This window comes from Calypte anna, chromosome 2 (assembly GCF_003957555.1).
Source record: "Calypte anna isolate BGI_N300 chromosome 2, bCalAnn1_v1.p, whole genome shotgun sequence".
NCBI lineage: Eukaryota > Metazoa > Chordata > Aves > Apodiformes > Trochilidae > Calypte > Calypte anna.
In genome coordinates this window covers 43687577-43710160 of record NC_044245.1, presented here as the reverse complement: position 1 = coordinate 43710160, position 22584 = coordinate 43687577, and the positions used below count along the sequence as shown (strand labels likewise).

The following is a 22584-nucleotide window of genomic DNA, read 5'->3' as shown; positions in this document are numbered from 1 at the left end:
ACAGGGTTAACCTAAGGCTATTGCAGCTCCATTGAAGTAAGATGGAATGAACGAATGAATGTTAAGAAAATGAATGAATGGAATGGATTGTTTCCAGGAGAAATAACTTCATGGCAGGAGCTAGAGATTGATATTATCAGTCACTTACAGGATATAATCAGTTTCTTATGGGATAGCCTTGAAACTAGTTGTATCATTTGTGTAACCCACAATGCTAATTTTGTAGTAATAGCATGGCCATGGAAAAAAACTTTATCTTTCAGAAATGCACACTATTTTGTTCATGAACCAATTCTTAAAAACATGTTACTCTCAAAGTGGAGTGCTGTATTGCTGCTATTAAACATTAATTGTTAAAGTAGAGATCATTGACGTCTGGTTCTTAGGAAGGTAGGGCAGGAGCCAAGTGCAACACAAAATAATTATTACCTGTTCTTTATTGCCCACCCAGAGGATATAGACAGGTGCAAGGATGGTTGTTTACCAAAGTTTTCATCTGTACTTGTGATGCATGTACTATGCATGAATGTCTATTTCTACTGGGTATGCAATTGACATAATGCTAAGTATGATGTATCCAATTCTTGAGTCCCCAGCATGACAAGGACATAGAGTTCCTTGAACGTGTCCAGAGAAAAGCCACTGAAATGATTAGAGTGCTGGAGATAGTTAAAGCACTTGGGGTTGTTCAGCTTACAGAAGAGAAGGCACCGAGGTGACCTTATAGTGATTTTCCAACATCTGAAGGGGACCTCCAAGAAAGCTGGGGTGGGACTTTTTACATGGGTGCATAATGAAAGGACAAGGGAAAATGGTTTCAAACCTGAAGGGGGAGATTTAGGTTAAACATTAGGAAGAAATTCTTTCCTGTGAGGTGAGATGCTGGAACAGGTTGCCCAAGGAAGCTGTGGCTGCCCCCTCCCTGGAAGTGTTCAAGGCCAGGTTGGATGGGACCTCGAGCAATCTGGCCTAGTAGAAGGTGTCCCTGCCCATGCAGGGGGCTTGGAACTAGATGATCTTTAGGGTCCTTTCCAACCTTAGTCATTCTATGATTCTGTGCTTACATGGGGTAACTTTTCTTTGGTCTAGAAACATGTTTCTCTACCTGTTAAATACACATTGCTTCTAGCAAGCAAGGTAGAGTAATTATGTCTTCTTACTTTGACTAAACTTTAAATGGGTAGATGGCATTTCTGTAATGAAATAGCTAGTGATGTTTGTGGATAGTAAAAACTCTGTTTATTGAATAATCCCTGAGGAAAATTTAAGCAGTACAAGTCCTACAGACGCATATAGGTTCTGAAAATTTTCAGTTTGCAAAAGAAGCTGAGTTTCATTTAGCTCTGCTTTGATTTGTAAAGCTGAGAAGTCGAAATGCAACTTGGGAGATTGCTGTGGTCTGAGGTCTGTCAGAAATACCGAAGTACCTGTTCCTTGGTTGTGTGCATGTATGTCTGTGCTTACTAATAAAACACAAGACTTGTCAATCAAGGATAGTATGGGACTCTGAAATGTCTATAAGGTAATCAGCAGTTATTTCTTTGTTTAGTGCCTTGGGTAACAGAGCTTGGGAAACTTGGCTTTTAGCTGTGAACAGCTTTCCTTACTTTAAGTAAAGAAATAAATTTTTTTTACAATATGCAGTCTCTGTGCTCTTTTCAGAGATCAGTACTCTCTAAGGAGTCATATCAATAAATAATCTCATCTAAAGGTGTATCATCTAGCTCGATTTGAATACACAATTAAAAAAAATATTAAGATTAATATTATTAAAAGACTAATTCATGCACATTTTAATGTTTGACTCAAGGTTTTTTTTTTTAAATTTGTTTCATCATGTAGCTCAAAAATGTTATTCTGAATACTAAACATACTTTTTTCACAAATGATCAAGGCAATCTATCATTCTGTCTTCCTCAACACCTTTAAAAAGCTTTTATGTCTATGTATGACTTCTGAAAAAGGGGTTGTACAGGAGGAGAAAGGAACTTGTAGTTAAATAATTTCATGGATCTTTGTGTTCAGTTTCTAACTTCAGTCCCTTTGAAGCATCTAACTTTCAAAATTATTTGATTTTGAGGAACAGAAAAGTTGAAAAACAATAGAAAGTAGGAGTGATTTTGTGAGCAGCTCACCCAGGGAAGCAGGATGGCTGACAGCAATATAGAATAATTTCTCATACAAAAACTAATACCCAAACTGAAATGTATTCCAATCAGTAAATACAGAAAAGAGAGAAAAAGGCAGGCAAGAAAGAACTTGCTCTACTTTTGCATTTCATTTTGGATCTCTCCTTTGTTTTTTTCTCATGCAGTGGGAAGCAGTTATGCATTCTATACGTTCACTGAGACCATACCTGCAAAACTGTACCAAGCTCTTTGCATGGCCAATGCTTCAAGAAAACTGCAAAAGAAACCACTCTTTTATTTGAGTTTCTGGTTGGAAATCTTACAGAATTGCTGTATGTCCTTAGCTACAACCTCTTTATAATTTGAAGGCCTCACTAGTTTTATGTTGCATTGATCAAAAGAGGTGGACAGCCATTAAAATAAAAAGCATAACCTATTTAGCATGCAAAAGCAGGCACAATCATTATATACAGGTTTTGGATAGGTTGGTTCTGGATTTCAAAGACACAGTAAAAGCCTGAAGATTGCTGAGTGTCTGAAGTAAAATTGCAAAAGACCCTCAGTTATTATTAGATCCCAGCTAATAGTCTTAAGCAAGACACAAGATTTGATGTTGGGCCATGCTTTAACATGTATCTGAGAGACTGGAAGACTAGGGTTTTGTTGTATCATTGGTATTACTAGAGAAGGACTGGTCAGTGCAAAATGTTCTCAGTTCTTTACTGTGTTGAGCACTCTTTCCATTTTTATTATTTTTTCAGTCACCTAGAGAAACAAACTTTCACCAAGGTAACCAACAGATGGTTCAGTCATCTAAATCATTATTTAAAACTTTCAATTGCTGTGAGATGTCAATTGCTCTTTGCTATACATATGATATATTTTATGATCATAGAACATGAGTTTTGTGATAAAGATGACAAAAGCCATATAAAGCTCTTACCTTTCTTCTACTTGCTAATTGATGAACTTTTTTCCATATATATGGAAAATAAGTATTTGATTGCAAAATGACAATAATACATTGATTTGAATTTATCACAGCTATCTCAGTTTAACAAGCTGTTGATATCAGCAATTGGAGTTACTTAGAAGAGACTTATCTTAAAAAGTAAAATTGCTGGAAGAAAAATTGGTTCTGTTTTGCCTCAAATTAGGACGATTTGCTGAGAAAATTGGGTCTGTTCAGCCTTGAGAAGAAAAAGCTTAGGGGAGACTTTACTATGATGTTCCAGTACTCAAAGAATAGCTAGAAAGAAGCTGGAGACTCCCTATTTACAAGGAGTCACATGGACAAGAGGCAATGGACACAAGTTGCTCCTGGCAAGATTCTGACTGAACACAAGAGGAAATTTTTTCACTATGAGGACAGTCAGGCATTGGAATGGTCTCCCAGGGGAAGTGGTGGATTCCCCCACTTAGGAAAGTTTTAAGTCTCAGCTTGATGGGGTGCTGGGTCATATCATATAAACAATAATATTAGAAGGGTTGATGCATATGATCCTTGAGGTCCTTTCCAACCTGACATTCTATGATTCCTATGAACAGTTTACAGAGGTAGATCACAAGCATAAAGTAAATTGTTAATCATAAGTTTTCTTTGTATTAAAAAAAATAATTTAAATATTTTAAATAACAGACTTCTACATGGGTTTTGAGCAATAAGGAAGGGAAAAAAAAAAAGAATTAAGAAAGTAAATAGTACTGTAATAAAGGTATTAGCTTGCTATTATTTCCAGTCATCATTTCCAGATGTCTGACTTCCCTCTATTTTTTTCCTTACGATTCTAGAACTTAGATGATCATTTTGTAAGACAAAAATACATTCTTGCATATTTTATATTCTTTATATTCTCCTTGTAGACGCATATATATCCTGCACAGATATCCAAATAGCCATTCTGTGCTGGAATATTCCCACTTAGGTGCTATATATATCAGTGCAAAAACATTTCAGATATGAAAAATAAAATCCAGAATAACAGCATGCTGTTAACATGGTCTCTTAATTTTTAATTCAGAAGCCTGCTTTTCAATTTTAGAGTTAAAAACTCCCAAGAAAGAAAAGGTTTGAAAATTGAATCCAGATTTGCAGTTTTCCTGTCAGGAGATTAATCGTTTCACATACTATAGTTAAGGAATTGCAGAATCTTTTGACTTAAAAGTTTAATGGCTCAGGATGTTTAATTTTCTATCAGCAGAGCTAACAGTGGATGTTCTCACTCCATATCTGTGCAGTCAGAAAAAGAAGAGTAACAGAATTCAAACTGTCACCCAGATTAAATTAATTTTACTTTTTATCTCTTTTGAGTCCACTTCCAGATTTTTCATCAAAATGCAAGCTTTACTGAACTTTCTCAATGTTAGACTTGAGCAGCTTTATCATAACCAAACTCATTAGTTCAGCAGGAGCAACTTCCCTGTGACATTTCTATGGAAACATAGAGAAAGTTCCTCCTTCTGGCTTAATGTGATTTTTTTTGAAGGAACTGAAGATTTCTGTGTTATAGTAGCAGTAAGAACAAATGTAACATTACAAAGACCTAAACTACATGAAAAGTGACTGAGCTTGGTCCAAATTGTAAGCCTAATAATAACATGTGAAGATGAAATGGCTTTCCTGTTGCCACATCTTTAAAGAATTTAAGCAAACTTTAAGGAACTGGTATGGTCCCAGATTTTCTATAGTGCTATGAAAATCATCAGTCCTTAGCAAATGAGTAACAATAATTACTGGCCTTCTGTAATAAATTAACATTGACAGTTCATAGAAATATAAAAATGATTTGGCAAGTACAGAACAGAAAGATTTATCAAGCTGCCCTTATTTTCTATATTGTTTAATGCAATCCTAAGCAAAGTGACATGGAAAGCTTTTATAAACAGTTGCCTAAATTACTCTCCACTGAATAACTTAAAAAATAATCATATAGAAAAATTATGTTGCTAAAAGTGTCACTTGAAGTTTTTATCTTTTACCAGTATTCCTAACAGTGAGGGATAAGGAACAAAATGAAATTTTATTTCCATTTAAACGGATTCGGAATCTGAGATGTGGCTTTATTGTGTTTTTCATCAAATTGAAACTAAAACAACATTAGTTACACCACCAAATTTTCATCCAAGTTTTGCTTAAAAATCCATTTCCAGATGGTGTCTGTGATATCAAGGCAAGTCATGAATAAAACAGCAGATTTAGGACCATTGCAAAGGTGTTGTTTTATAACATTTTATTGTTTAAGTTGCTTTGTGTCAGTGATGAAAAAGTGGAGCAGGCAAATAAATGTACAGAGAAATAAATATTTAGAGTTTTGAGTGTGTACCGTCCTTTGTAAGCATCAATTTAAGAGAGACAACATTGTTCAGGTTTTCAGTAGTTCAGAAGATAAAGATATGTAACATTGTCTATTGCAAAGAGATATTTTAGAGAATTTAAAAATAAACTCAGTAAGACATCAATAGATTTCATTTCATATTCAAATTACTCGTCTTTTTGTTTGCTAATTTTGGTAGCCACTTTCATATAGTAGTTATATTAATAATAACCTCATTTTAGATAATTTAGGTTTTTTAGGGTTTTTTTTTTCTGATTTGTCACTACAACACCAACTGACAATTCTACAGAATGCTATTTTTTAAAAGTTATATCATTTCACAAACAGGTATTTCTTGCCACGCTGTCATTTCAAGAGCAGCAGATAGCTCCAAGATGCTCTAAATGCTTTAAATGAAGGCTCAGACTGTAAAATAAATAGGTTTCTTTTTTAAATAGATCATCTTGTTGCTGTGAATTTCAGGGAGAGGAGGGGTTTGCCAGCAGATCCCAAATCCCTTAAAAAAATTATTGATGCTCTGAATGACAGTAAGTCCCAAGAGTCCCACACCAATCCCCAGGCCACCAGCATGGGTACAGTTGGCAGCACCTGTGTGTATTCCTCTTACAATGAAAAAGTTGTGCTTAGCCATGTCTAACTCACAATGTCACAAGGCCTTTAAGGGAACTAAATGATTTATTACAATTCAGCTTATGAGTTGCATCGTTCAATGATTTATCTTCGTAAAATACAAGTGACAGCCTCTACAATGCATCAGAATGTTGTTAACCCAGGTAAAGTATGATACAAAGATAATATGTTTTCATGATTTATTGGCTGTGGGTCCTATAATTACAAATTATGCGTTTGCCAGTCCACCTAATGCATAAAATGCAACCGAAAATCTGCAGTGAAAAATCCTTCTAGCAGCTTAGTTCAAGATCCTATCAAAAATAAATTTTACAGTGAGGAGTGAGGTGAAATTGTCTGACCATAAAAATACATCTTTGCAGTACTAACTCCTAATAAATGCTGCAGGAAAGAAGAAAAATCTAGCAGATTTTCCATTTCTCTGTTTTCCATTGTGATTTCACTTGTGATCTAAACCAAAATGAAATTATTAAAAGGTGAGTGGATAGAAAATAACGTTTGGAAGAAATACCTCAATTATTGATAATTACCAAAGTGCCACTTTATTGTTAAGTATAAGATGATGATTTCTGACAAACGTTTTAAAAAAAACCTATAAATCCTTGCCAGATTTAACAAAATTTCTGTCATCTTCCCTTATTTTTTTTCCTTGGCTAATTTGTTTCATTTCTTTCCTATTAGAAGAAGGAAAAAAAAAATCACTACACATAAAGATACTTATGAAGTAAAAAGTGATAAAGTGCTAATGTAACTGTATAGTTGTTAAAGCACTTAAAAAAACTTGTGAAATGTGTGTAAGTACTCCACTTTACTGTAATAAACTGATGAACTATTAGAACTATCTTTATTCTCTCTAACAAAATACTCTAAGTATACCAGAAGCCAAATTTACTATCTATAAATAAAAAAAAGCAGAAAATACTCTCTTGCCATAGGTATCTTTGCTTTACGTGTATGCATAGGAAAATCTCTTCAAAATGGCTTGTATGTATACTTTTTTGTAGTAAGGAAGTGATGTTAGTATGTTGCTTTGGAGGATGACAATGATTATGTTGAGGTGAGCATGTGAAATTAATGATTAGAGGATAATCCTCTAAGCCAGAGTTGTGATGACCACAAAGTGACAAAATAGGAACTTGAAAGGAAAGAACCCAGTAATTTTATATTCAAGACAGCAAAGCAGTACTTATAATTTTCCTACCTATGTCTTCGTTGTTTGTAAATGTTCTTGTCCCATCATGCCTTTTCCCATTACACGAGGTTTTAAGGGCATTTTGCTGGGAATAAAATTTCAAAGGGATTATAAAAATGCAGGGGACTTTTACTAGGGGGAGGCAAATACTGAGCAAAGGTCAAAGTTAAAAAGCAAAAGAATGGGCAGTTTGGTTAAACAATTCTAAACAACTTTGGTTAAACAATTCTTCAGTACTCAAGAGGTATTATTTTAATACAGGATAATTCCCTTACTGTCAGAACAGATTCAGTAATTATAAGTGGGTATAGTATATATAAAGAGAGTTGGGAGTGAATTCTTTTATTATGAAATAAAGTAGGGTATAGTTAACTGGTAAAAGCTACTACCTTTCCACTACAATTTTAATTATCACAGATTCACAGGTGTCAATGATCTTAAAACTCATCTAAGTCAGCTCCCTGAAAATGTAGGGGGCTTTATATGGCAGCCTAAATTCTCAGCTGATACATTTGCCCATGGATTCAGGATTTCAGTAAAAGTGTTTTACTTAGATCACTGTGGCAATTACCTCTTCAGTGGTACTAACACCAACTGGATTCCCTGTAGTTTCTGGAGACATATTTGTGTGGATCTTTAAGAAATCTTTTAAGATTACTTTTGAGGCACATGATTTCAAAATTGTATTTATAATATCACAATTTCAAATCCCTAGTTAGCAAATAGAGGTATGACACACATTTGAGGTACCTATCACTGTATTTCTCCTGTGCCAGTTTTCCCAGTGTTGCACCAGTCATATTGACAGGGTAGTTCTATTCCTGGCTCTCACCCATTACAGCCAGTGGATTCAGTCTGGATTTTAATGGTAGCACTTCTAGCACCCAGCATTGTAGTCCTGCTCAGCTTTGATTTCACTGCTGTGAAGAACAATCCTCTTCTGTGTGGCTGTATTTGAAAGAAGTGCCTTTCCCCTGCCCAGATGTGGGCTCAAGTAATTTTCTGCCTGAGGAAACTTTGCTGATTCAGGGTTCATGGAATGTTGTGGTGAGGAGCAGCAAAACAAGGTAATGTACTTGAAGAACAGATAATTTGATACCTTTTCAAAGGTGTAAGGATTTGTCATTTGAACTACACATTCCTCTTTGACAATCTCTAGTGAAAGGTGCAGATGAGAGGAAATGCTGTCCTATTGAACTGTCAGGGAAGCAGAGGAGCTGAAGACATTTTCAAATTTCTTTTCTTCTTAGAACTTCTTTTATACTACACTGAAAGGCTGCTTTCATTAGATACTTCCTCCTAAATTAATATATGAAATATGCTTTTAAAACATAGAGAGTTCATGGACAGAGTCAGAGTACATGTATTCTTCACAAGATATAACTTGCATTGTCCCAGAGGAGTCTGTGAAAGGCAATATTCAGTCAAATACAAAGCAGTACTGGAGTGCTAGTGTTTTAATTACAGTTTTATCAGTTTTATGATTTTCTTAGAAAACCATTGCCTAAAGTCCAAATATTTTTATCGGGGTTCCCTTTGAGACAGAGCATATTTTATTTTCATTTTCTTTATGTATAACTGCTATTGTTCCCTTTAAGAAAGAAAACATACTGTATGATTTTAAAAATAGTTTATTAAGTAGATACTTTTATTAATACTTTACTCTGGTTCATTAAGTACTTTATTCTATATATTTTTTTAAAACTTTCTTTCTAGTTTCAAAGAACATACTCCCTCTTAACAAAAATGCAAAATTAATCTGTGTCAGCAAATACATGCAAATGGTGCACTAGGGAGATGCCACCTGAACTTCTTCCCTGCAGTAGGTCTCATATCCCACAGAGTGCTATGGCAGAGCAGTGTTTTATCACTTTTTTTTCTGAAGGCTTTCAACAGAAGAGAATAGGATGCTTTCCTTTCAAATCAAGGTCTCTATGAAATGCTTTCAACCTTCTAGACCTGGCTATGTCTACTGTAGCAAGCCACACAGTATAACAGGAGTGGATCTGCAGAGCAGAATAGTTCCTGCTGAGACCTGAAAATCTGTGCACACTTGAGACTGGAGCTTGCAAATTTGGACTTAGTTTCATATGAACAATCCTCAGGCTTTGAGACTGATACTAAGATGAACCAAGGTCCACTATGTGAGATGATTGTGAGATTTGCATTATACACACACTCAAGTAACAAACTAAAAACTAAATGTAGATTACATGTAAACCTCTACCTCCATCTCTGTAGATACCTGGTTCATGCACAAAACTATCGTCTTCTGGGTGGAGGTCACTGCTTTTGTGTGTGGCTAAAGAACTGGTCTAAAGCAAGGTAAAGTCATCCTCAAGGTGTCACTAACAGGAAGGGTCTCAACCACAGCATGGTTTCATTTGAAGAAAATGTCTTCCTATAGGTCACTGTTTGCTTCTGACAGTGGAGTATTCCAAGTTTAAAAATTAAATAACTTAATGTAGCATGAGTTTAATGAAGAATAAATAATGAAGAAAGAACAATTGGTATTTGCCAGATAATGTCCCATGTAGTTTTTTGCTTTTTTTTTTTGTGGTGGGGAGCAGTGGGTTTGCTTTTTCTACAGTTAATGCCTTTGTAACAGTGCCAGAGGTTCAGATTCCTTGTAAAAGTGTTATATTGTGTTTAGAAGAAAAATGCAATGTTTCTGTATTTATGTGGTGCATTTGTACAAATGAAGATCAAGTGATGAAAAGGATTTTTGTATAATAGGATTGAGACATGCAAAGAGCTGCTATGTGAATTTCCTTTCAGGAAAGTCATGTTCCTGGAGCTTTGTATATCTTTTAAATAGGAGCATAATCATAGAATCATAGAATTGGCTGGGTTGGAAGGGACCTCAGAGATCAAGTCCCACCCTTGATCCACTACTGCTACAGTTACTAGACCATGGCACTGAGTGCCACATCCAGTCTCTTCTTAAATATCTCCAGGGATGGAGAATCCACTACTTCCTGGGCAGCCCATTCCAATGCTTGATCACCCTCTCCATAAAGAAATTCTTTCTAATATCTAACCTAAACTTCCCCTGGCACAACTTAAGACCATGCCCTCTTGTCTTGTTGAAAGTCGTCTGGCAAAAGAGACCAACCCCCCCCAGCTACACCCTCCTTTCAGGGAGTTGTAGAGAGCGATGGGGTCTCCCCTGAGCCGCCTCTTCTTCAGGCTGAACAGCCCCAGCTCCCTCAGCCTCTCCTCATAGGGTCTGTGCTCGAGTCCCTTCACCAGCCTAGTTGCCCTCCTTTGGACCCAAATGAAGTGTTGCAGATGCTGATTTAAAAGTATTGCCAAATGAAAGTTATTTTCATGTAGCCCAAGTAAGGTGATAAAGCTCAGTCACCTCTTCCCCCATTGTACACTTCAAGCTCTCAGTCATGAATTGATGACTGCTAGAAAGACATGTTTGGATGCCTGAGACATATTTATGGTCCAGTTTGGCAGAACACTTAAGATAGCCATGGCTTTTATCTCCTTGAGTGATCTACTAAAGCATGATAAAAATATTCTTGTTAATTCAGGACCATCACTAGGAAGCTTATCTCAAGGATTTAAAGATTTTCCTTTGGTCAAGGAAGATTGGGTTGGAGATCATTTAGGTGTACTGTACACCACAAATTAATGGGCCCTGATGTACCCATGAGTGCTGAGGGAGCTGGTAGATGCTATTGCTCAGCATCATCTTTGAAAGGTTATGGAGAACAGGAAAGTGGTTAAGGACTGGAAGAAAACCAGTGTCACTCTACTCTTCAAAAAGGGCAAGAAGAAGGACACAGGAAACTACAGGCCAGTCAGCCTCACCTCCATCCCTGGAAAGATGTCCTTTCTAAGTATCTGGAGTAAGAGGTTATCAGGAGTAGTCAACATACATTCAGCATGGGGAAATCATGCTTGACCAATCTGATAGCCCTCTATGATTGCATGACTGGATGGGTAGATAAGTGGAGAGCAGTGGGCATTGTCTTAGCACTGCTCTGGACCAGTTTGCTCCTGAAGGACTGTACCTCGTGGGAAAGACCCCACGTTGGAGTCAGGGGAGACTGTAAGGAATCCTTCTCCCTGAGGAGGAAGGAGCAGCAGAAAACAATGTGTGAAGAACAGATCATAAACTCCACTCCCTGTCCCCCTGTGCCACTGGGGTGGGGGTGAACTGTATTTTTTCTGTCATCCAAGTGCAAATGATCTTTCACTCCATTTATTATTCATTAAGAGACAGAACAAAAAAATCATTATAAACCTGACCATTACTTTCTAAGTTTATCTTCCATTTCATTGAAATCACCAGTAGTCAAGCCTGTTACAAGGACAGCTTTGAATGTTATAGAGTCTGCAGCATTGGGGTTGTACATAATTGCTCTATTTCCAGTGTATTGCACAACAGTGTTAATTGTGGAAATAGGAAAACTACCTATTTTTTTGTTTCATTTAAAAAAATACATCCTACATATGCAAGGCTAGAGGTATAATTAAAGCTAAATGTTCATCTTTTTCTTCTAGCATTACCTTGCAGAGAAAACTCAGTACAAATAAATAATCACTAATGGGCAATTTTTTGTCATGTTTCCAACTACACACCTTGAAAATGAACTCAGCTTAAGCATAAGGACAAAATAGGTTGTCATTGCTTTGGGTTTGTTGAAGAATGGGGTTTTCCATCATTGAAATCCCTTCAAGGACTGGATTTGCTACTGTCTTAGCTTACTGATCATCTAGATTGCTGAAAAATAAATAAAATTAAGCATGAAAAGGACTTTCCTAAATCATAAGTCCTAAAAAAGATTATACAGTTAGATAGCTTATTACATAAACTAAAATACTACCAAAGGAAAAGCTGTGGGTTTGTTTTTCAAAATAATTATTAGCTAAACACAGAAAAGCACAGATCATGTAATTACATCCTAGTGATTTTTTTTTTTTTTACTGGTGGACTAATAATGACATATATTGCTGTCTATTTAAACACAGCTGAGTGTTTCAAACATATTCTGGCTTCTTTTCTTGTGGTCAGGAACATACTGCAAATTTATACTGAATTTACCAGTGATCAGGCAAGATTAGGAACTTCAACACCATCCTCAGATGAAACATGGTGCTAACAGGCTGAAGTGGAAGCAGATACTACAAACAATTCTTTCCCTCTGCCTTTGGCTTTAGACAGGGAAGATCTTGTCATTGGTAGAGAAACTTTTATTGGCTGTATGAGTTCCAGGATAACATGGAATCCACAGTGTCTGAATACCCAGAGAAGTCTCCTTGTTTCAAGCACCTCTGAGGCTTATTCATGGATCTGCTCCCTGTTCTGCTCTGCAGTCTTCCCATCCTGAAAATTGAGAGTTTCACAGTAAGAATTTACAAAATTGCAATATAAAATATTCACTACAGCAGCAGAAATGAAAGTGCTGTATGCAGCTGCATGGCTTTATACTGCTTCAGTGCTTCATGGAATGATAATGATATTCTATTCTATCCATTCTTAAACATTTTCACTGAATTTTGGGTTACAGTCATATATCAAAATATTATCAGGTTCTTTGCTGTGTAGCAAATGTTATGCTATTCACTTCAGAAGCATTGTGTCCATTTATTTCAGCAACCTGTGTAATCTAGCACTCATTAATAGCCACTGCATAGGTCAGTACCTTTTACAGAAAGGTTTGACAGCATAAGATTAACTGTAGAAGATTTTTGCTAATACAGTTTTCTTCAAAACATAACTTGAGTGGATGTCACCTAAGTTCTGCATTAAATATTAAACTCTTGGACTATTTAAGTATTAATTAATCTGCAAAAGAAATATTTCTTCTTTTTCAAACAAAGTGCCTACCTAAAGTCCTACTTTTAAAACGAATAAATCTGAATTCTAGATAAGCAAAATGTATTTAATTAGTATATGCAATTTTCATATGAAACCAGCTTTTCCAGAACCCAGCAGGGAATTTGTGGTGGTAGCAGTATGAAAAAAAAGAATCCAAATAAATACATATGTATCAGCTCAGATGAGACAGAATAAAGATAATGAGAAATCATCATTGAGAATCTGGGATATTCCAGCTGAAGTTCTTTTAACAGAAGGAGCCACATTTTACTCTTAATGTTGTATCTTGTTTTACAGAAAGATCTCAGTTATGCTTGATATCTTTGAAGTCCAAGCAGAAAGAATTCCTCAATATACATAAGGCTTGTAATAAAATATTACAATAGCAATAGGTCATGCATATGTACAAAGTTATCTCCTATGGGTGAATATACCACGTATCCCAACAACATTAAGAAAGTAGAGTTGACACTACTGCCATTAAAACACAACTAAAAAGCAGACAAAAATAAAGGCAGAGTTAAATGGTGCTCCTAAGTACACCACAGGGAAGCACAGATCTGTAGACAGTGGTGAATATTAGCTGAGTGCTAGCATGGAATCCTCAGTAGCATTCTTAAGTCAACTCCACAGAAAAAATGTAGAATTAAAAAGCTTTTTAAGCAAACCTAAAATTGCACTTGGATTTTTGAGTAGAGCAGATGGAATTTACTGTCATACTGCAAAGCTCCATGCAGATATATGTAGCTAAGCAAAAGACAGCCTTAACTCCTGGTCATTTTATAGTCAGTAAACATAAGACTGCATATAGCAGAAACCGTATGATCTGTATGACATGAACAATGCCAACTTGTAGGGGCAAGTATTTTTAATACAGGCAAAATACCGCCGCTTTTCCATTTGTTCCTCTAGCAAGCAGCTGACAGACAGCAGTGTGCCCCCCTTGGCATATTTTGCTAAATGCTGTGCACATAGACATAACGCATGGAATTTGTCTTTGCTTGAAATCTGCAGCTCTCCTCATACCCTGATTTCAACTTGGTCTGCTGAGCAGATCCAACTGCTTTGCTGATCCACCTTTCCTCCAGCTGCTTCTTGCCTTGCATCATTGCAATGCTTGGTTTTTCAGCTAATTGAGATTTGGGTGTTGCCCCTTCAGTGCACAGTGGGAGAGCATACTATACATACTGGCTAGAAGGAACAGTGCACTTCTTAGGCTAGCATAGTGCACACCATTTTCACTTGTTAATTCATCGGACAGCATCACCTGTTCTATGCTTTAAGAATGTTTTGGGACTTTCCAAGATGTGTAGAAATACATATTGAGTTCGACAAATAGTTCTGCACCCCCATAAAAATATGTGGAGGGACTCCAGTTCACAAACTGGTTATAAAAGCTGAGCTAATTTATCTTTTTTTACATTTCGTGCTTCATAAGAGAGGAAGCTGAATGCTCTGATAAAGATTAAGCAGTGAATAAATCATGTAGCAATAACTAGAGGTATAGTCTGATGTGTGAGATTGTCTTTTTAGCTGGTATACATGATTCCAGTCCTGGTTTTAGTGTTGCTTAAAATGTCATGCAAGAACATGGGTCTTATGATACTAATTTATTTAATGTATACAGAGCAGACCAAATTATGCAGTAAATAATACAGAATAAAATAACAAATATTTTGCATTTTGTGCAAAATTAAATCTAAAACATTTTTCTCATTGCTACTATCTCTTAATTCTTTTAAGAAAGAATAACTTTAATAGGTAAGGATGGCAGACTAAGGTTTATTAGCTGAAAAGCAGTGATCTGTTAGCTTCATGCCAGAATTGTCTGTCTTAAGCTCCATCAGTTCTGATGGGTCAGCCTTGATCAAGGGGCAGGCACCTACCCAGCCGCTCTCTTGTACTCCTCCTGAAAAGAACAAGGGGAGAGAATAAATCTTAGAATGTCAGCTCATGAAATTAATTAAAAGATGGAAGATCATGTACCAGTTATGGTTGCAAACAAAACAGACTTGACTTGTGGGAAATTAATTTAATTTATTACCAATTAAAACAGAAACAGGCATTGAAAAAAAAGTTCATTATTAAAACAAGGCCTTTCCTCTTCCTTTACCCAAGGTCAACTTAATTACTCACTCTCAGCTGCTCCATCTCCTACTTGGAGCAGCACAGGGTCAGTCCACACCAGCTCCTGTCTGATACTCACCTGCTCCTGGGCCCTCTCGTGCTCCCTCATCCTTCTCCTCCTGCTCTCTCCTCGGGGCTCACAGGGCTATTTCTCACACTTTCCTTCTCACCTCTCATGGCCAGGCAGCTTCTTCCCTTTCTCGGTTGCCTTTTCCACAAGGTGCCCATCCATGACTGAGGGCTGGGCTGTGCCCTGTGGAGGGGCCACTGGAGCTGGCTGGAACCTGCTCCAGAGTCCAGCTTGGGGCAGCACCTGCCTCATCTCACAGTGACCACAGACCCCTCTGTCAGCACCAGAACACCTGCACCATGTAATTTTTTTGTTTATGTTTATATCTAATTCTGTTTAAATTAGCTAGAAGGTTTTGTCTGTTTGCTGAATGATCTCAAAAAAAAAATTATCAAAGCACAAACAGCCATGGCTTTGAACATTACCACTATGAAAGCTAGAGAGACATTTGTCATATAAGTGGATCAGAAGGCGCTGCAAATTCATCCCAGGATACAGACAACCAGTGACATTAGAGATGCTCATGGGAGGTGAGCATGTTTGGAAAAACCCAGTGGAGGTGTGACGACAAATCTCTAGGTGCAATCTCCAAAAATGCAAAACCTTATCTTTTGATGTAATGTGAGTGGTGGTGCAAGCTAGGCTGACACTTTCTTGCTAATATCCTCTTGTTTCTTGATTTCTGTATTATTCCCCTTTCCAGAGAGTCCTTTAGACATACCTCCTTCTGGACTTCCAGACAAACAGGCCCATGCCACTGTTTTTTCCTTCATGTTGTAATAGGCTAGGTTAAATTTTGTCCAGAAGTCTCTAATCTTTATTACTCAGTTTAAGGTAATACTGAATACCTTGTTAAAAATTGATATAGATTTTTTTTAAATGACAGGTCATCTCAAGCTGGAAAGTTGGGATTATGGGTATATTTTCATAAACTGCAGTTAGAAAATATCACACTGTAGCTTTTGGTTTGTAATTCTTTTAGAAGATGTAGCTAATTTTCCTTTCTGAGTTTATTATCAGTAGAAATTAATTTTGTCTGGGCTTTAATTATGTGTTTTTTCTGTTTCTTCTTTGTTGTGTAATGAAAAAGGAGTGCAAAAGCAGGTAGAAAACTTTCCTAATGTTTAGTATATAAGTTATTTCTATTATTCTTATACTAGGTCAAACAAGTTTTGGTAAAAACATTTCTTACTGGTATGTTTTTTAAGAGGCTTCTGCCACTTCTGTTTACAACGATGAATATTCCAAAAATATTCCAAGGTATAGCACTCCATATTATTTCAGGACTTAATCTTCTATGTTAAACATATGGTAGAGGGAGAGAAAAATATTCATTAAATGTCTGGGTATTTCTGTTTGCCGTTAATGTTATTCCTTGTTCATGGAACATAACATTTTCTTGAATATTTGGAGACTTTATGTTCCATTATACTTCTGCTGATATTGTGCATCCCACTTAATTTTAGAAACATCTTATTACATAGTGTTGTAGTTTATTTTGGCAAATTTCATTTTTCTAAGGTGTCCTAGGACCTTTATCTAGGTGGAGAAAATATCATTTTTAAGTGCTACTATATTTTAGAATTTACTTATATTGGAGTGTTTGCTCATTCTGCACTGCCTGTACTTCTGCTACTTCCCTCTACTGCCCAGAGAAGTTGCAGATACCCTGTTGTTATGGTCTACAGGTTCTTATCCTGCCAACTATGCCAAATGTTATGGTTGGAAGTAACTTAAAATTTGTGGATCTGCAAGAAAAAAGCCCAGCCCCCAAGAGTCAGGTGAAAGCATAAAGTTTAATTTGACAATTAATACAAGCAAAGTGATACAGCCCCATGAAGTTATGGCAAATATGTTGCAAGAGAGAAAAGGAAACGATACAAGGAAAAGAGAGAGAAAGAGACAGGAGAGGAAAGAGTAAGAAAGCAAGCAAGAAAGAAAGGAATGAAGGAGTTTGAGAAAGTCAGAGGTCCAGAGGTATCCAGAGTTGATGTTCATTAGAATCCCCAAGTCCACCAATGCAGCCACTCATATTTTAGGCCACTTAGTAAGTGTGGTTGAGACATACCAGATTGAACAACTAGAGCACACCTCTGCCAACTTTGCTTTTCAGTCCTTATCTCTACCAGACCCTAGGCCATATGCAGACACTATCTGTCTCCTTCCTTTCCAGCAATCCCTTTTGAAATGCTAATGAGAATTTGGGTGGGGGGAGGTTTGAAAAGGTGACTTGGCACTGGCTCCCTTTGGAGCAGCCTAAGGGGGTTTCTCCACCTGGTCTCTCATCTGTCTATGAAAGTGTTTGAATCCAAGTTGGATGGTGCCTTGAGCAACTTGGTCTAGGGGAAGGTGTCCCTGCCCATAGAAGGGGGCTGGAATTAGATGATCTCTAAAGTCCCTTCAGACCCAAACCATTCTGTAAACCTATACTTAACTTGCTGACCAAACATAACCTGCCTGAAGGTAATGACCAGAACAAGGTAGTAAATGTTTTGCTGTTCTGCAATGGCACCTTAAGGTGCCAGACAAACTGGCTTCCTTTCAGATGCTGGATACAGTCAGAAGTATGTAAATAGGGCTTTAAAAAACACCTAAATAAATGTATAGATCTGACTGTTTCACTAGTGTCAGTATTGAATGTATGGTGTTCCACTAAGACTGCAGGTTTGGCAGACATTTGCTGGTTTGCAGTGCCTCTGTGATGCCTTCATGTTCTGTGAATTAGCTGTGAACTCACCTTCCATGTGAGCCTTTCCCCCTCCTATTTATTCCCTTTTTTTGAAATACTTAGCTTTTGATGAAGGCAGTAATCCCAAGCATAATGCATCCTTTAGGCTTTTTGCTGACTATAGCTGAATGGATTAATCAGGGTTTTTTTCCTTTTGTACCTGATCATAGATTAAATTAAGATATATTCTTTATTAGTGAAATGTCGAGTATGGCCTTTTGATGGGAAAAGTGAGTGATAACATCTGAAGTTAGAGACATTATTGCTGGCAGCATGAACACTTCTGTAGTTCCAAGATGTGTATTTATGAAATAATAATATTTTTTGGTAAATGCTACTTTAGTAGAAATTACGTGTTATTAAACTTACATTATTTTCTTTCTTCTATGGCCTTCATTAAACCCTACATAATGAGCATGGAAGAGAGACACACAAACCACTTAAAGATAAGAAATACAAGTAAAATGTTCCAATGTTTTCTGTTTTTTATAGGCTCTGGTCTCAGTGATGGGCAGTGGCACGAAGTCCGATTCCTAGCTAAGGAAAATTTTGCTGTCCTCACCATTGATGGCGATGAAGCTTCAGCTGTTCGAACAAACAGCCCTCTACAAGTTAAAACTGGAGTGGAATATTTCTTTGGAGGTAAAAAAAAATGTATCAAAACAAACATCTGCTTAAAGTTCTGTCATCCTTTAATTTAAATAATGAGTGATATGGAGCTTAGAATGCAGTTCACTTATATAGATTGTAATATAGCTAAAATGGCAAGGTGCTACTCACCAAAAAGCTAACTTGTTTTTCTTTCAAGAATCTTTTTATGGTTTCTTCATCCTTGGAAAAGAGACCCTGAGTGCTATACAAGAGTCAATTGAACTTGGAATGATTTTCCAAATCTGCTCTGAAAGTTTCAGAGACCATTTCCTGTAAGGTCAACCGTCCCATTAGTAGGTTAATTAAATGGCATTGAGATGAGAGAAAAACTTACCTTTTCAGGTTTACAATCCTGAAGACAGAAACATGTCATTGTTCAGGATAGGTGTTACTCTCCTCTTACTTTTAGTCTGCAATGTTATCATTTATAAAAATCAAGGCCAGCAATAGAAGGCCAATCAGAGGCCATCAAAACTGTTGAATTTTTAAAATAGATATTTTAAATGTCTATGTTAAAAAGCCTATTTAGAATAACAGAATATTTTTATACACTACTGTTTTATAGGTTAAGTTCATTAAGGTTATTTTAACTCAAGCATGATTATTACTTTTTATGCTGCTAGCCAAACTTTTTCAAAAACATCCAATTCAGCAGTGACCTGCAATATTTATACAAGCAGAATTCTGAGTGACCTCAAACATGAGACAAGGAAGAAATGTAAGTTACTTTTAAGAAATGTCCCACGTGTGTTCTCTTTTAGAGAACCTTAACCTGACTTACACTCTCCCAGTTTCCATCAAAGCTAGTTCCATAAATGTGCTCTGGTTTACTTACTCATAATTGAAATGCTTGTACTGACCACCAAGCCCAGATTTTTGCCATATTTATAGCATTGTTTGCATAAAGGAGAAGTGGAAATCATTAGAAGGAACCTTTTGTGCCTTCTGCCTATAGAAGTAACTTTTTTATTTTTGCAAAGGCTTAAGAGTAAATCATAGGAAGATTCATTTTTTCTCTGTCAGAATAAATCACATGTAGTACTGCTATAGTCTTTTTCAGGCGGTGGTTGGGTTTTGTTTTGTTTTGTTTTGTTTCTTTTTTGGTGCCTCTTCTGTGCTGTCTACCAGCAATACTAAGGTACTCCCAAAGGGCAGAGAGTGATGTTTTATTCAAGCCTAAAGTTAGGGAAAGATATGTTAAAATGAGGTGTTTCTGTAGATTGTGTGACTGTGTGCTGTTGTATGTGGGAGGGTGGATGCTAATTGCTTAATACCCTTCTGTATAACTATTCTTCTATCCCCACTAGTTTTATTTTCCTTCTTTTTCTTTTCATGAATTTGGGTTTCTGGAAAGAAATCAGCTTCCTTTCCCTTCTAAGCTCTGGAAAATGATGTTTCTTTGTCATTTCCAATTATCTGTATAAAACAAAAGAAGAACAGAGAAAGTGAATTACAGAGTGAAAATGAGTCCATTAACCTCATTTGCACTGTTGGAGATAAGGGTCTTCTTGTGAGACATCTTAAGTTTGTATCAAACCAACTATTAGCTGCCTAGTGCACAGAGGAAATAACTTGATTAGAGACCTAATTTTGACTTGTTTGTATTCCACAATTTCTTTCTTATTATATCTACTTTCACTGTCCTTTTCACTGGCTTATGGATGGGGGATTTTTTCAGTACGAGTAACAAATCTTCATGGAGAACAAAGGTGTCTGGCGAGCATCTGTCAATCCACTGTGTGCTGCTTTTTCTGACAAGCAAAGACAAATGGATTATGCAGTAATTTTCCTAGAGACACCAGTCTAAGGCACATAGAAAGTCATTGTTTCTGTATGACTGTACAAAACACACTCTGTACTGAATCTTTTTCATGGAGAAAAATAATTTTGTTTCTAAAAGTTGTGCTGGTCTAAAATCCTGTAGTGTTGGAGGTGGTAGAAGGAGGAGGGAGGAGGAAGTCAAGAAAAAGAGGAAAATACCTTTCTCTGTTCACATGTACTGGGCTCTTCCATGTGTGAATCTTCCTTTCTTAAAACCTGTCAACTGTAACCAAAACCTTTGGGTAGTGTACCTACATTTTTAATCAAATTATCCATTATTATAATTGTGTGAGTTCGTCATTAAGAGCTGTTGTAGTAATGGTAAGAAATCTTAGGTTGTGTCTTTGGGATTTCAAAAGACTACCATAACTTCAAGTATTATCAGATAGAAAGCAAGAATGAGACTTTTTTTGTAGCTCAAATTCAAATGTGTTCAGCAAAACTGAAGTTGCATTATTAGATGTTACTTGACAAATGAGCAAGACCCAAACAATGGCAACTTCACAAGATTATGTGTCACCTAATAAAGAAAACAGAACTTGTTGCTGACTTCAGTTCTCTCAATCCTGAGACTTCTCACATCTCAGTAAGTATCAATGATGTTGTTCTGTATTTGCATTACTGCATGCATGTTGATAACTTTTTGCATGTGACAGGGCTTTGGTTTTAGTGGCCACTTCTTTATTTTGCCTGTATGACCACAAGACAGGATAGTCAAATTTGCATTTCTTGTGGAAACAATACTTTCACTGTGATTTTCTATCTTTCTCTTCATAATCTTAGATCTACTGCACACAGAAATATAAATCCATGGGGAGAACATAAAGCAAATTTTAAAAACTCAGCATATATATATATATATATAGGTATCTTGAGCATTTATCTTCAGGGATCCTCCCAGGTCAGTCCTACACTACAGAAATATTAATAAACTCAAGAACTGGAAATAAAAGAATTACAATGGTTATAGTTTTCAGTAAACCTCATGCTTTAGATTATTAAATCTAGAATGTCTGTGAGTTGGTAGTTGAGTGTGCAGGCATGCAGAATGTGTAAACCTGAGCGAAGCAAGGAAGTGGTTATGGAGTAAGTAAAAAGAAAAAAGAAGAAGGAAAAAAGAGAACAGAAAAAAGAAGAGAGAAATAAGAAGAGAGAAATAAGAAAAGAAAGAAAAGGGAAATTTTAGGCACCTAATCCTCTCTCTGCTATTTAATACATGATTCAAGTTCTTTATTATCTTGTCTGGTCTCTTCCACGATGAACAGTGAAACACAGCTGAATGCTGTGTTTCTTTTATTGTGTTTCTTGCAGTTGTTCTTTTATACAACTGACAGAACTGAAGGGAGTCAGTCAACATTGCCCGTTAACTTAACTGTTTTATGTGGTTTTTTGGTAATGTTTAAAATATTGCCTATTTCATTGAGATAATTCAGAAAAATAAGACCACATGAAATAATGGTAGCATTCTGTGTTTTATGTTCAGTAATATCAGTAGTATTGTTATTGATGTTATAATACATCAGTCTACCAACATGTTATATGAAAGAGTACAAGCAGAAATGCTGGAGATAGATTGATCTTCTGAAGAAAAACAAGTGCAGCCAGAAAGCTGATACTTTGTGCAAGCTAATAAAAGATCAAATGCATGATAATGTGAGTTCAGGAGTGGATATATGACAGCGTGAGTCTTGCTGGAATTACCTCAGCTTTTGAGCAAAAGCCTATTAGATATGAGAAATGTCTGCCTGGTGAAAAATAAATGAAGTTTTGAGATGTGCTCTCTTTGTTATACAACATGAATCTCTTCTTAAGCTGAAGATGTTAGCCACAGTTTATGCATCTAGAAGTTTCTCAAAAAAATAAATAAATATGAAGGAACTGCTTTATTTTCATGCAAGAAGTAAAGCAAATTTCTGTGTGCAGTAGGTAAAGAACAATAAATCCTCCAATATGTTTTCTTGTCTCTTACTGGCATTTAAAACCAAGGAGGCAGACAGTGTGATGAAGAATACCTACTGGAGTAAATGTGCATGGGCATGGGAAGGAGTTAATTGAGCTAATGGAA

At 36.4% G+C, this 22584-nt stretch overlaps 1 protein-coding gene across 1 annotated transcript in view; it reads left to right on the top strand.

Moving 5' to 3' along the window:
* The window catches only part of CNTNAP2 (contactin associated protein like 2), an 816026-nt gene that overhangs the window by 478674 nt on the left and 314768 nt on the right, over positions 1-22584 (top strand). Inside the window, exon 9 of the mRNA XM_030444894.1 lies at positions 18540-18689. Within this exon, the coding sequence (XP_030300754.1) occupies positions 18540-18689 (150 nt within the window). The remainder of the gene's footprint in view (positions 1-18539; positions 18690-22584) is intronic.